The sequence below is a fragment of the Paralichthys olivaceus genome, chromosome 16 (assembly GCF_024713975.1).
Source record: "Paralichthys olivaceus isolate ysfri-2021 chromosome 16, ASM2471397v2, whole genome shotgun sequence".
NCBI classification, from domain to species: Eukaryota; Metazoa; Chordata; class Actinopteri; order Pleuronectiformes; family Paralichthyidae; genus Paralichthys; species Paralichthys olivaceus.
In genome coordinates, this window is record NC_091108.1 from 16,578,843 (window position 1) to 16,594,783 (window position 15,941).

The 15,941-nt window shown below is 41.3% G+C and overlaps 2 protein-coding genes across 2 annotated transcripts; one reads left to right on the plus strand and one right to left on the minus strand.

The window, feature by feature from the left end:
- Nucleotides 1-570: 570 nt before the first annotated feature.
- Nucleotides 571-8,303, minus strand: rgs11 (regulator of G protein signaling 11). Its single transcript, XM_020107506.2, has 17 exons — nucleotides 8,146-8,303; nucleotides 7,801-7,897; nucleotides 7,516-7,566; nucleotides 6,776-6,882; nucleotides 6,547-6,598; nucleotides 6,372-6,430; nucleotides 6,210-6,286; nucleotides 6,014-6,095; nucleotides 5,176-5,244; nucleotides 4,297-4,320; nucleotides 4,152-4,213; nucleotides 3,762-3,875; nucleotides 3,402-3,517; nucleotides 2,730-2,817; nucleotides 2,507-2,645; nucleotides 2,061-2,143; nucleotides 571-1,981 (listed from the first exon to the last, which is right to left on the minus strand). Exons 1-17 carry the CDS (start codon nucleotides 8,206-8,208, stop codon nucleotides 1,846-1,848), a joined length of 1,419 nt encoding a protein of 472 aa, XP_019963065.2. The 5' UTR covers nucleotides 8,209-8,303; the 3' UTR covers nucleotides 571-1,845.
- Nucleotides 8,304-9,357: 1,054 nt separating this feature from the next.
- On the plus strand, nucleotides 9,358-14,037 carry ints15 (integrator complex subunit 15). The gene is made up of 8 exons (XM_020107501.2): nucleotides 9,358-9,532; nucleotides 10,456-10,655; nucleotides 10,748-10,969; nucleotides 11,118-11,283; nucleotides 11,869-12,146; nucleotides 12,288-12,525; nucleotides 13,105-13,144; nucleotides 13,633-14,037. The coding sequence occupies exons 2-8, from the start codon at nucleotides 10,461-10,463 to the stop codon at nucleotides 13,838-13,840; spliced, it is 1,347 nt and encodes a 448-aa protein (XP_019963060.2). The 5' UTR covers nucleotides 9,358-9,532; nucleotides 10,456-10,460; the 3' UTR covers nucleotides 13,841-14,037.
- The last annotated feature ends 1,904 nt before the right edge of the window (nucleotides 14,038-15,941 follow it).

The following is a 15,941-nucleotide window of genomic DNA, read 5'->3' on the forward strand; positions in this document are numbered from 1 at the left end:
TGAATTTACATGCTATATTTACAGCTATGGTTTCCATCCTGGGGGTAGGAGCATCCCAAGGGCTCCCAAGATAAATGTGAGGGGTTTCATGATGATTAATAATGTATCTTTTTTTTCTCTCTTTTTCTTTTTAAACACTGGATATTTTTTTCAAATAGTCTGAGAAGTAAAAGTCAGAATTTAAAGCTTTGAACTGTTCACACTCAGTCCTTAATCTGGGAGGAAGGTTTAGACCTTTGTTCATTTTTCGAACACATGCAGCCAGTAGAGGGAGCCAATCCAGAAGAAGAAACTGCATCTTACTTAGGAAGATGAGAGGGAAGTGAACAGTGACAGTTAGAGTTTGTAGATTCAGACAATATATATGTTTGTATACAGTCTGCAGTTCAGTCACTGGTGGCACTGTAGAAAACTGGAACCAAATGTTACTGCTACAGTCAAAACATCCTAACACAAATAATGGTTCTTTATGTAAAAACCTGCAAATGAACAGAAAAGTGTTTGAGTAAGAGTAAAAAGCCTGATACACTTAGACACAGTTAACTTAAGAACACAACAAAACACTGAACACTGTGTTGACATTTTATTGGGATGAAAACATGCTCGAGCAAAATTAACAGCAACAACAATCACAACGTGAAGCTCCAGCATGAAATGAAGAAAACAAGTCGATAGTACGACACTCACAGACATGCTGAGCCCAGTTTCTGACTAAATACATATCACACATCACTATTCTATACAAACACAACCCCTGCACCTGAAACGGATGTGAGAGAGAGAGGATTCTACAGTTTAGAAAAGCTACTGAGGGAGAGAGGAAGGCTTGGTATTAGGAGTTCATCTCAATAACAACAGGCAGACGTTCTGGACTGAGATGTACAGAAGAGCGTTAGAGCCAGGCATGAGTAACAAAATGAGAACAGGAAGTTGTTTTCTTTCATTTTTCAAGTAATAAAGTTGGACTATATGAAATTTTGCATCTTAGAATAAAGTCGAAATATCAAGGCTTAATTTGAAATTGAGATTAAAGTTGAACTTTTAAGAATGTATCAATGTACTAATAGTAGCAAATATGACTCCCACACAAAACACCTTGTGGAGATGAATTGATGAAATGAAAAATGAAAAAGTGCATCTGTTCAGAAGGCGAAAACCACACAAGCTTGAAAAGATGGAGTATAAATATACAGATTTAGTTCAATTTGATTTTAAACATTTCAGCTTTATTCTCAACATCTCATCTTTAGTCTTAGCTTTCTGATTTTTTTCACAAAGAACACAACATCTCTCTCTGATTTAGTTTGACTTTGGCAGTGTTTTAACCTTACTCTCGAAAAGTAAGAAAAATCATCCTCTAATTTTTAAAAACATAAATTCCTCTGATTTAGTTCAACTTAATTTGAGACATTTCAACTCTAGTCTCGACCTCTATTTTATTCTTGACGAAATGCAGAAAAAGGAAAGAAAAATCTTCTCCTTCTCATTTTGTATCTTCTGTCCAACCCTAATCCTCCTCTGTAGAGACGGGATGAAGATGCATGGTGAGTATGCGGCAGTACAGACTTTAACAGTGGTCCTAAAAGCTTTTTTCCCTGCTGCCCACTGCTCGAAAATAAGATGTGAAGCTGCGATAGTATCACACAGTAACACCTGTGCTCTGTTGTATGCTCTGATCACTGACAGTGTTGCTGTGCTGAAAGAAAGACTCTGACTTCGTCTCAGTTTGAGATGAAACACTAAGCTAAGAGGACTTCTTGGATGGTTACTATGGTGACCAACAGAGACAATGGAGACGGACAGTGATTGGGTCTGACACCTTTTTTTTTTTTTTTTGGCCTGGTATCAGACACTGGAGCCGGCTGCAGAGTTGGTACCTGCTCGCCCGGCCCCCTTGGCACTGTCCTCCTCTGACGTGTGGGTGACAGCCTGTGCAGGGGACGGGCTAGAGTGGCGCTGGCGTCTCATGAAGGGGAACACGCTGAGAAGAAAGAGAGTGAGATGCTGGAGAATAAATGAGAGTTTAAAGGAAAAGCAGAATAATGTAACTGTGATGTCACCTCTTTTTGGTCTCCTGGGGGACAATAGCTTTGGCCAGCATGTTCTTGTATAGGTCAGACTTGAGATATCTCGGGAAGGAGTCCTAAACACACACACACACACACACACACACACACACACACACACACACACACACACACATGAGACAAGACAGTCACTGGTCTGCCAAACACTGCTGCTACACACAACCACTGCTGTCTGCAACACATGATGCTGCAATGAACACAGTTCTTACATCACTGCCCTGCCTTTCAGTGACTTCAGTTACCGATACGAGAACAGTGTCAATATAATGTTTCTCCTCTAGTGTGGAATTTGCAGCATACGTTAACTTTTGCTTTCTTGCTTCTGATTCTTTCAGGTTGAATCACTTAAAACCTGGAAAGCTTATTTGTCAGTGTTAGAATATGGTTCATGGTCATGCAGCTCACAACAGAGATCAGACCTTTTTCATGAGGAAGTAGATGTGCATTTGTGCGTCGTCCATAACAAAACGATGAGGGTGTTTGATCCCCTCCAGAGTTTTATCCATGGTCTTACTGTCGATGTTGACCCAGCGGGCAGCTCCAGGAGCCAGGAAGTTTCTGAATCACACACAACAGAGCAGCCGTCACCTGAGAGTAAACGTGAGAGTGTGTTTTCGCACGTTCCCCTGCTGTCACACTTACTTGTACACCTCCTCCACTTTCTCTATGATCCTGGAGCTCTCTCCGTGTCTGATGTCCTCGCAGGCCTGCCAGAAACACAGGTTCTCCGCTGAGAGCAAAGACACAGACAGTGAGGAGCTGAGGATGGACGGAGGTCAACAAAACAACGTGATGAAGGATGAAGTGAAACACGAGAATTTGAATGCACGAGAGGCCTCTGTGGAAAACCTTGGCCCCTGGCAGTATATCATAAAGTGCAGAATGGGCGGGTAAGAAAACCCATTTCTCATCTTCTGTCCTTGAGCTTCCTCTCTCCCTCTTACATCCATATACCTTTCCTCTCTCTACCCCTCCTATGTATTCTTTTCATCCTCCCGATAGTCATGAAATTAATTTTCTTTTCCACTTCCTCAACCCATCTCTCACCTCTGGGACTGGAAAATATAATTACGGAAGATGATGAAATTCTGGATCCTGATAAGACTTAAGAATTAATTAGCGGTAAATAGTAATAACAATGAATTGTTACTGTAATGAGCTTCTCAGTGATTATTGTATTATATTATATTTTTATTATTCAGGAGGCCAACCCAGGAATTCGTTTCCACTGTCTTTAAAATCTCAGCTGTGTATGGGGATATTATGTCTTTGCATTTGTAAACTATTAGTAGCATTTTAATGACTCTTGCTCACCACTGAACTCTTTCTCCAGATAAGTCATAAACTCCCTCCGCCCCATGGCATCGTTCAGAAGCTCCATGAAGCTGAAGCTCCAGCGCTCCACTCGGAGACGTGTCGGGGTAGGCACCCTGCTCATAGAAAAAACACACCAACAGCACAAACATTAACAAAAACTAGCATTTAGCAGAAGAGCATTAAAAAAGCTAATGCTTTATTTTAAACTTTAATATGATTGAATATGAAAGGGAGGTGAAAAAGTTTAAACCAGAAAAAAATAGATAGATTTTTGAGTATGTTTACTATTGTACCATCATAGACTGTAGAAAAGATTTATTATAAATTGTGTATTATAATGTGTGAGTGTTCTCTCACATTCCTGCGTTCATTGTCCAGTGTGCTGTGTCATCAGAGATCCAGGGGTTACTGGGAAGGCATCCTTGCATAATGGGATCGTGATTCTGGTACTGCTCGCTGTATTTCACAAAACTGCTCATAAACACACACACACACACACACACACAGTATTATTGTATTAGTGTTGCAGATCATAGGACTTAATGGCCACTAATTCCAACTTGCCTTAGGAAGAATCCATTAGTGGCTCTTACAGTGGGGGCACTAAGCCCTATAGAGTGTGTGTGTTTGAGTCTGTGCCAGAGACGTACATTTTGGTTCGGGCTGCATCACATCCATTAGTCCTTATGTGTGTGTGTACATGTGAATGTGTGTCTGTATATGTGCTTTCATCAAAGTGACACCAACCCCTCTAGGCAGATGGATGACTTTACACGGTTTCTTCCGAGGGCCCTTCTACTGGATTCAATCTGTAAACACACAAACACACACAGCTACAATATACACTCAATGTACTTAAAGTGATGATATATGAATTATATATGATGTTTACCTCTCTTTTGTAGTAGTCACTGTTCTAGTTCTGCAAATGGAAAGCGTCATCAGATTAGGTCATGCGCTGACATCTTTACACATTGATACTGTGAAATCATTTGATCTGTGTCTGTATCTGTTCACCTACACAACATGTGGTGTTAAATATTAAACAAGATATATTCTGATCATAGACCGTATATAAAGATGAACGACACTACATTCCTGCAGTGATCGGGGGAATGTAGTTGTGTTATCAAGGTCTCACACAATCGACCAATCACGAGTCAGTCTCAGCTGTCTATCATAATAATTTACCCTGTTTTTATCACATCAAATTAAATCCAAATTTGAATAGAAACTTTAAGGTACGTCAGTGTGACAATAACAACCTAAAATGACAGAAGCCATCTTTAAGAAAAATGTATTTGATGTGTTGCTCTCATGGAGGAGGTGGGGTTTACGCCCTATTCTGCAGCCAGCCACCAGGGGGTGATCAAAACTCTTTGGCTTCAGTTTTGGGGAGCCATCATGTCGATCATTGATGGTCTACCTTTGAGATTAAATACTGAATGTAATATATATATTTAATCATAATCACAGAAAGATATAATCTGTGGAATGCCAATTCTCATGTGGGACAGTGAATTTGCTATCATGTCATGTCAGGGCCTGAAACTAATAAAATCCATGATTATAATGGTAATATATTGTAATTGTCTACTCTATAGTATACCGTACCTCACTTGGTCACTTACTTTGAAATAATCCCAGCAGAAAGATAGAGGGAAAGCAGTAAAACAAGAAGAAAATAGATAGATAGACGAAGTGTTATTAAACTTAATGGTTCAGAGTGGAATATAAACAGGAAGTTAAGATATGTGATGATGTCACTGACCAGCGTAACTCGTGTGCTGAAGTTATTTGGTCTCTCGAGACCCATGTCCAATATATTATGTGTCCCAGGCTGGAAAAAATAATATACATAAATACACACAACAATAAGTATAGTGTGTTTGTCACTGTGTGTGCATGTGTGTGTGTGTCTGATAAGATGTGATGCGTGTGAGTGAGCACTTATCCTTCCCCAGGCTTTCCACTCCACTAGCACCCGGTTTCGCTTTCTTTCTTTTTCTCCATGCGTTCGTTCCTAATTCATAGGGGCCAGACAAGATGGAGTCCCTCCTCCAAACCTTTGTCCTCTGCTTCACCCTCTTCTAACTCCCACAGTACTGCTACACTTCCCATCATCCCTTTCCTCTTGCCTCCTGCCTCTGCCACCCCCAGCCTTCTGTCTGTCTGTCTGTCTGTCTGTCTCCCTGTCTCCATGCAGAGGGACAGAAAGTGATGTTCTCTCTCTCTCTCTCTCTCCCTCTCCCCCTCTCTCTCTCTCTCCCTCTCTCTCTCCTGTTGTCAGCTCAAGCTTTTTCCAGATGGGTTAAATATTTCATGCTGAATGCAGAAGGGACTGTGGGTGAACATTAGTGGGACTTCTGGCTGTTTTATATATTCTGTCTAGTATGGTATGGTATCGTTAATTATGGTGTGGTGTGGTGTTGTTTGGTGTAGTATGGTATAGAGGTATATTTCAGTACAGTACTATATTGTAGATTAAAGCAGAGTGGAGTACAGTAGCATTGTGTAGAAGAGCGTTGGGTAGAGTAGCGTAGAGTAGTGTTGGATAGAGTAGAATCAAATAGAGTACAGTAGAGTCATTTAGAGTAACATGAACATACCGGGGGTCTGTTGATGAGCCAGTAAGCCTGCTCCTGACATTCTAGAACAATGCGGTCGGCCTTCCGCCTCTGTTTGGATGCTCTGAAGATAAATCACACTGTAAGTTTGTCTCTGTCTGTGTCTGTCTGTGTGTGTGTGTGTGTGTGTGTGTGTGTGTGTGTGTGTGTGTGTGTGTGTGTGTGTGTGTGTGTGTACCTGAATTGCTCTCTTGCTTGCATCACCACGAAGTCCCAGGTGTGGTTGATCCTCTTGTGCAGCACACTGTACCTCTCCTAAAATAAGAAAAGGAAAGATGACATGGGCCCATTACAGCACACTCGCTGCTGCATAATTCATCATACACACACACTTTCTCACCTTTTCATATTCCATCAGCTCTCCTTGTTTCCTTATATTCTTTTTCGCCAAATAAATTGCTGATGGGGTAAAACAACAGAAAACCTGAGGGTGAAACAGATTCCTTCACAAAGATACATCATTATTTTTGCCTCCATACTCTAATAGGAACTCTTTCAGTTGGCATTGTTCTTACCATAGTCGAGTTCTGTGGCAGGCCATCGGGTACTAGTCCAGAAGTAAGGAGTCTGAGTACAACAAGTGACATTTTTAAATTTCTGACGGACATAGATTTTTAAGCAGGTGATGGAAAAGTGGCAGACGTGTGTGGGATTAGGAAGTGGGCTAGTGGAGGGAGAGGGTGACAGATAGAGAGAAGGTGACCATTTAGCTTGGCAGAAAGCATATAGGGATAATTGACTGACCTGGAAACGGTACGGCGACTCATCAGCACGTAACACAAGAGATCTTGGCTCCTTAAGAGGGTAAACGTACCCATATCTCACCAGCATACCTCCAAGGTGCAGAGCCTCTGTGAAACACCACATATAAAGAAGCAGAAGCCAAACTAATCAATGGACTGTTTTGCAGATTCTGATTCTTGAGGTGATTGACCAATTGTCAAAACTTTTGAAGTAATCATTGGTCTTTTTCAGGTATTCATTTGTAACAAATGGCAAACTATATTATAAGGTCTCATGTTTTGTAACACACTCCAGCTGCCAGCAATCTCTCTGAAATCAGGGCTTTGATCCAGTGATGAAATGCCCCATCAATCTTCACTCCACTCATCTGTTAAAGAGACCTCCTTTTTTGACTGGCAGTAACTGTAAAAAGCCGTGCAAAGCATTTTAATCATCACTCTCTTTTGCTGACTGGCTCTTCTCTCTCCTCCCTCCTCCTGAGGAGGAAATCTCCACAGGGACCTTAATCAAATCCAGATCATCAGGTGAGTTAATCAAACTGGGATTCCTCTGGGATTCACCCTGCTCCTGTTTACTGGAAACACCACCAAGTCAGCTTGAGAGAGAAAACACCATATCCCGGCAACGCATTGGCATAGACACACAACAATCCTGTCACACTGAACCTAGACAATCACAAGCAGGCCCTTCAACATCCTCTATCACATGCACACAGTGAAGTTATCAGTGAAGCTACTTACCCTCCTCACAGATGTTATATTTCTGGATCAACCATTGAATTACATCTCGACCTGCAGACAAAAAGAGAAAGAAGTCAAGAAAAGAGGACAAACGTTCTCCCTCTACTCTGCAAAGCTTGTGCTATTTTCCAAAATCCACTGCTGCATTATGCATGACCGCTGGGACAAACACCGGCTGCAATGTGCCTGTCCACACATGCACACACAGATGCCAATGCACACTGACAGCAAGGGGTACAGACATGTTATACATACATACATACATACGTACACACACAAACTCACCTGTCATGGCATGTGGAATGACAGTGATCAGCAGCCTCTGGTTTCTCATCTTCATGCCCATGTCAGGGTCCTGCATGGCCACAATCACTTTCTCCATCTGTCAAGAGGACACACACACACACACATAGATGGAGAGAGAAAAAGACAGAAGAGAGCGAGAGAGAGAGATGCACATATTTAACCATGCATCCAATACTTACTTGAATAGTACACAGAATGAAATGCACCCTTCATAATTTGTTTTCTTACAGCAATGCATTTATTAGTTTGCAAAAACCTGTATCTGCAGTAGTAACTACCACATTATATAAACACTCTGTGGGGGTATGGACCATTTTGCCTTACCTTTCGAAAGCATGCCATCTGATCCCGGTGCCAGCCTCCCTTGGTCAGGGTGTTGATGGTCATCTTGCAGGATTCTCGGGATCAGTCGACGGGACGGTGAAGTGCAGGACCGAAGTGCTGCCGGGAGCGCGCAGCAGAGAGTGCACCGCTGCTTCCTTTTTTTTTTTTTTCTTCCATCAGCAGGCGGTCCGGTGCCTGCGGGCGCGCCCCCGCGTAGATTAGAGAGGATTACAGTGTCACTTCCAATATGATATATAGTTTCTGTGCAGAGGCGAAAACAGCTCGACTACAAGTCATTGCAGTCTGACACGGAAAAGGTCAATCAAATCCATATTGCACCATAGAACACATGACGATTAATCATGCAACTCCACTTTAAAGTCTAGTATTTTTTCAATCAATCAGTCTTCTTTTATTTGTATCGCCCATACAAATCACAGTTTGACTGATAGGGCTTGAACAAGGTGCGACATTCTCTGTCCTTAACCCTCAACAAGAGTAAGAAAAACTACCAAAAAAACATATCAACAGGGAAAAACGTAGAAACCTCAGAGAGCCACATGTGAGGACCCCTCTCCCAGGACGGACAGAAGTGCAATTGATGCTGCGTGTAATTATGATATTTACAACATTTAATAGAAAACAGTTTTTAACATAATGGAGAAGTGTGTCAATGTTTAAAATATTCATATGAGAAAATGTCTGATAGAGACAAAGGGAGCAACAGTGACAGTTGAAATGGAGTTATTGTCAGTAATGTCAGAATATGTGAGCAGGCACATTTATATCAAGCAGTCTTGCTGTGATCATAGTCCATGATCAGCTGCCACCACATCACCACACAGTACTGCTATCAGCAATAATATCATATCATGTGCATATATAATATAATATTCAAAACAACTAATATCTATAAATAGTATTAAGACAAAAAAAGGAATGTAAATGTGGACGTGGACAAAAACAGCCTATATAGTAATAATAGTAACTTTAATTATTATTATTATTGGTATTAAGATGAATCGTTTTGTACAACGCAATTCTGTGCGAGACAAAAATAAAAAAAAGCTAAATTCGTTGTTTGGTGTCATGGCTGAGTTATAAATAACATATAAATATATAATAAGTCTGTATGAGAAGCGTAAATGCATAAAAGTACATTTTACATGCATGTGTTGTTTTGAAATGGTAAAATAATGTGTGAGTAAACACGGACTCCACAGTCTTTGTTGACATCGTTCACGCAGCACATGCTGTGGATGTCCACCGCACTGCGTTTGTCCCACGTAGCTTTCCGTAGACACAGGAAGTGATTCCGTTGTCGTTCTGGGATCACTCACCAGCCTGATCGTCGGCAAATTCATTAAGTAAAATTAAACGTCTCAAGGTAAGGGCTCGTTTAAGTGCACGTTTTGATCTAGAGAAGCCTCCTGTGATGATATAGAGTCGCGAGGGTTGTTGTGGAACGGAGAGGGATGTTTTTAGCTAACCTTGCTAACATTAGCTGCAGCAGGAAGGGACAGACTCAATGTGGGGCTTGTGTTCCGCTTGAATAACGTGACGTTACACCAGTGAACTTACAGCTGGGAGCACTTTTAAAAATATATGTACTTATTCTTTAGCCTGAAGAGCACTTTGAATAACCTTCTCAGTGATAGTATGCTAACTAAGTTAACGTGCTTTGACTTTGACGATCAGCTCGGGACACACGAGTTTGTAACAGATAAAGATAACATTTTACACATCAGTGGATACTGATAGTTATCAAGATGAAAGTTTTAATGTTATTTCTGTTATGTGCGGGACAGATTTCTGCTCCTGGGTGAAGGTTGTGATTTTAAACTCTTCTTTATGAGCTTCTAATGACAATCAACAAAACATTTTACAAATCTGAAATAACTAATTGGTGTGTGTGTGTGTGTGTGTGATCCTCAGTGTGTTTGTCCAGTGTATAAACTTTATAACTAATTGGTGTGTGTGTGTGTGTGTGTGTGTGTGTGTGATCCTCAGTGTGTTTGTCCAGTGTATAAACTTTATATTGATATAATGAATCTGTCATATTGCTCTTCATGAACATTATATTGACGATAATTATTGATATTTTGTTGTTACCTAGCTCTAGTTTGGAATTAACCTTGAATCTGAGCCCATCACATGGTTGTTCATTATTCTTCTTTGTAATATAGGCTGAGAACAATGTATTGTCATGCAATAGCTAGATATTTAAATTACACGATGTATGTAAAAGTAAAGTCTGCAACATCTTTACATTCTCATATTGAAATGGCACTTTTCACGTGGGTCTGTCAGGTGCTATGGGTGACATCCGTCAGTCGCTGCTGCCTCGGGATGTTCTGAGTGCAGCCAAGGAGCTGCTGTACCACTTGGACATCTACATCTGTAACCTGGTGCAGTCCGGGAGGCAGCCTCCTCAGGTCGACTCCAAAACCGTGGAGCTGGTAGAGGAGTTCATTCTGCACGCACCCAAGGACAGAAACACCCCTGGCAGGGTAAGACTTGATTCTGACATGCATGTGTGCAAGAAACACACAGCCACGCAAATGTAAACAGAGAATTATTTGTGTTTTCTCGTTTCCTTTAGAGAATGAGCGCTCTCCAGGAGCTCCAGCTCTTGGAGATCATGTGCAGCTGTTTCCAGGAGCAGAGTCGTGACACTGTCCGTCAGCTTATGTTCTCCGCCCTCTTCAGTCTCCAAGGCAACCAGGCTGATGAAAGCCGCATGGCACTTTTAGGCAAATTGGTTTCCATGGCAGTCGCTGTGGGCAGGATTCCTATCTTGGAATGCGCTGCCACCTGGCTACAGGTGAGGATTAAAACAGGCATGCAATACATACTTGAAACAGATGTGTATTTAATTGTGAGATTTGTGTGCATCTTTATATTTCTTATATTATATTTCTTTATATTTGATGTACTTAACATAAGCCTGTTGTTGTGTTTGTGTCTTGCAGAGATCCCACCGTTTGTACTGCGTACGTCTGGCACAGGTGCTGGTAGACGACTACTGTAGCATGGTGCCAGGCTCAGTCCCCACTCTTCAGAACATCCACAGTGCCAGCCCACGCTTCTGCTGTCAGTTCATCACTGCCGTCACCACCCTCTATGACCTCACATCAGGTACTTTGGTGCCACGACACAAATGTACAAAAATATTTACAAACTGGGATGTCCATAAAATGGAATTTGATCTTTGTAAAAAAGTGCGGAACCAATTCATTGTCAACATCTCTTTAATTGTTGTTTTTTTAACAGAGAAATAAATAAACTTATAAAAGGGAGAATGGCATCTCTGTCATTGCCACAGCTCCTCCTAACACTTAGTTAGGAATCTTACGTAAAAACTTATAATATCATCATGAAACTCTGGTGGGACAAATAAAGTGTAATAGCAAAAATTAAACTATGTATCATATTTGTACATAATACTTTAACCTTCCCAGTCTCAGGTTCCTTGGCCTGTTCCTTTTCTGTCAGCTTGTAAACAAATGCATGTGTGTACAGCTTACCATGGAGAGGCTCAAACCAAGAATGTATTTACAACTAAAACATGATAAAAACATGAATTACGCCCCCTACCTGAGTATAGATGAGCGATTGTTGTAATCTGTTGCTTTAAAAGGCTAAAAGTAGAAGTTACCCTAAATATTATCTCATGAATTTTGGCATTTCTTTTGTCATCTTAACGTGTGTGTGTGTGTGTAGAGGAACTCACCCCTCCGTTAGAACTCCTCCAGATGATTGTGTCGTGGATCCAAGATGACCCTCGTCTGGTCCTGATCACTTTCCTGAACACACCCCTCTCTGGCAGCCAGCCAATCAGCTCGCTTGATGTCACACCTTTAGGGGGTTTGGTGCGTTGGTGCGTCAAAGCACCGCTGACCTACAGGAGAGACAAGAAGCAGGTGCTGACCAATGGCAGCACTGAGAATGAGCAAGAGACGGGGCCTCTTTTCTCTGCTCTTCACCTAAGTGTTTTACAGGTATGTGTGTGTTCTTAAATTCAGATTGATGTGCAGTATACTAATCAAGTCTGAGACTTTTTTTGGAACATTTGGAACTCACTTTACATGTTAGTGTACAAAAAAGTGAAGGTTATCCAATTGTCAATCTGCTACATTTAGGTCCTCATGCTCCTGCCAAATATTCTAAATGAGAAGGGGCTTTTCGGTCGTCTGGCGCTGCTCCAGTTGGAGTCCTTGGCTGCGCTGACCTCTGACCTTTCCAGACTGTTGGACCAGGCTGACAAACATACGCACACGTCTTCCGCAGACACACACACGTTGTCCCAGCTGACCCTGGACAGGCTGGCACAGGCCCTGCAGGTGGCCTTGGCCAATGGAGCCCTGCTGTGCTCGAGAGGTAAGAGTGTGGATATGGGGGGTGGAGAGGTAGTGGATAGGAATATAGGAGTGGGTAGGAACTGGAGTTTGTCCTCCACTTACTAAAAATTGAGCAAGAGATATTCCAATCCAGCTCTGTTTATCTCTCTGTCCTTTTAGTCCTTACTGTCCTCCAACAACAAAATCTGAACCAAACATTTAAGGAAATGTCTATATTTAAATGTGGTAGTTTTTAAATTGACAAATCATTAATATTAGTCTCTACTCTTCTGTGGAATTGTAGATCTATTGAGGCTTATTGTGTCACGTTCATTCAACCTGTACATTTTACACCATGTTTGGTGACGTCTGGCGGCATCACAGTTTCCTCACTGGTACATTTTCCGCTATTCAAAATGATTATGAGGCTTTCACATAACTTGCTATATTCAAAACCTTCATTGCTGTAGACCTGCACGGGGAAATGGGTGAAAAGTTACAGATTTCCATCGATGGTTAGATAAGTAACTGTTTTGTTGGTGGGATTGTACATTTGTCACGTGGATTGTTCCATCGAGTGGTGTTTGAGCGTTTACTACGTGTCATATTGTTTCCATAGAGGATCTGAGAGCCATCTGTTCCCGCCTCCCCCACAACAAGTGAGAACCAAATCTGTGTTTTATTTCTGTCAGGACATAATTTCCACAGAATTGTATCTATCTAGAATTTAACAGTAATGGTGTTTAAGTGAGCTCTAGTAAACATTCCAGCTGAATAAAGCATTCTGTTAAAACATCACTGCAAGTCGACTTGCAACAAATACAGATTAAATCCCCGTAATTTAAAACTGGGGAATAACATATTTATTTAAGCAACCTGCCAGTGTCACAGTGAGATTATTGTTTAACTCATATGCTTTTACCAACTTTCTAAAATATTCTGTTAGTTTACTGGTAGAAGTTAGCCTGTTTAACAAGGGTAATCCAATTTTGAAGCCAGAAAGATAACAGTTCTCACGTAAGACTGAGCTGTGCAGCTTCATTGACAAAAAAAATTCTAATTTAATCTAAATTTAACCTGGGCCCTTTACAAATTATTGTTCTAATGAATTACTTTGTTATTCTTCCTCTCCTCGCTGTGTCTCCAGTTTGCTCCAGTTGGTGTTGTCCGGCCCGGTGATCTATTACAACAACATCCACACACCTCCGCTGGCCTTCAGCCCACACTCGGCTCACTCTCCTATCGCCTCACACCCCCCACACACACCCCTCGCCACCCACCCTTCCTCTCACCCTCAGTACCCGGCTCAGCCTTTCATGACGGGGATGCCCTTTCCCTTCCGACCCAGCCACTGAAAAGAAACCGTGTCCGTCGTGTTTGCAGATGTGAAGACGTGTGTGTTGATCTTGGGTAATGATTGCAGTTGTCTGTTTGTGGACATGTGTGAGTTTATGTGTGAATGAGAATGTTGTTGTGTGATGTTATTAAGCGCATTTGGGTCTGAGGAAGTCTGTGAGGCTTACGTTTGTTCATTAAATATTTTTTTACTACACTCTTGGTTGTTGTACTTTATTCAAACACTGGTGGTCACTGTTGTCAAGGTCTTTGAACAGGCCTGTACTTCAGAGCTTCATTTGAATTTATGTAAAGTAAAAAGTGGCATGGAAACATAACTGAGGTCAGCTTAACCGTGCTCACACTTTGTGCCAATATGCTCAGTATATTTTGTCCGTCGAAAAATATTGACAGGTGTATTTACTATTAGTTAGTTAGATTCACCCGTGGAAAAAAATCTACTTTCTCTTCTTGTATTTTAATTCAAGTCATATAAGTGCATGCACATGCCTCCAGAAGCACATACTAAGCACCAAAAGTCCAAATATCTAAAGGTAGTTTGTTCACATCCTTCTCAAGCTTGACATGTTTTATTACATAACCAATGATTGCAGAGTTTTTGGAGCCAAGCCTTGGGTGCAAGAGCTGAGCCGTGTTTTGGGACAGATAGGTTATCATTCGTCTACAGCACAGCAAAAAAAGGGCTGTTCAACCCTCCGCGGGACCTCAGCTGCCCTCATCAGAGAAGAGAATTGCATCATCCAAAGTTATCTCTCATCATTTAGCTCGTGGCAGTTTGGTTTTTAGGATCTAATGGGCATGCTACATCCCCCTCTTTCAATTTTTTTACATAATTTCTCTTCACTTCCTCATTATCTACTTTTAGGTTTCTTTTTATGAATACAATTATTACCATTCACTACTTCCTCATCAGGTTTTACTAAAGAAGTCTTAAGTGCAGCTGGTTTTTGTGCATTCTAGCATGAATGTATCCAGTTTCACATCCATTCAAAAGGAGCAGAACCAGTTGTCAGATACCATTGTTATAAACTAGTGTACAGAGGCTACTGTTCAAGGCTGATTGTAGTGTTCACACTGTAAGATTGTTCTGTCTGTGAGCGCCCCCCTACAGAGCCCATGGGTGGGACAGTGATAAGGATATCTTATTACTGTTTGGCTGAGGGAAGGTGCACGGCAGATAATATTCAAGTGAAAAAGGCAGAGAAAGAGAATGTGTGGGTGTTGTTTCTGTAAATCATACAGGTGCTGGTGGGTAGACTCCAGATTCTTCTGTTAGACAAACAAAACCAATTCTAAAACTAGAGGTCGCATAATATTTTACTAAAAGATCACATAATTTCCGCCCAGGCCCAAAAAATGTAATCAAGCTGCTCCGGATTTCAAAGATCCATTAATTATTCTCTGAGAAAACGGTAAAATATTTTAAAAACAGCCTTGCAAAGTTAAAGCAGTGGCTTATCTAGGATTTTTCTTAATCAGGGGCCACAATTTATACAGTGAGGCCAATTATATGTCCAACATCCTTCCACAATTCCTGATTCTGTAAGAAGTCATTCATTGTTCATTCTTAGCTCTATAGCTTTGATTCAAAGCCACACATCATTGAATATATTTTAAAAAAAAATATCCCTTGTTAAAACACATTGTGTTCTTCTTAAAATAACCCATTGATGGTAGTAAATGACTAGTTTTCAGATTTCAGCTTGACACCCTGAAACTGCCATGTTAAAGAAAGTGAGCAAAAATCCCTGGATTCCGGCCGCTGCTCCAGATCCACACCAAAATTCAATGGGTTCTTCCTTGACCCATCCTTCCAACATGTTCAGTTGTTTTTGTGTAATCTTGCTCACAAACAAACCAACTAACACACAAACAGACAGGGTTGAATACATAACCCTCTTAGAGGAGGTAATGTCAAGTTCAGAAAGAGTTTTCAAGTTCAAGTTCTATGATCAAACTGATGAAAAAGGCCGGGCATGTTGTTGGCTCTAAGCTGGTCACCCTGGAGGAGGTGGCCAAGGACAGAATACTGGCAAAACTACTGTCAATCATGGATAATGCTTCCCACCCCCTTCCAAAATACACTGGACAATCTAAAGA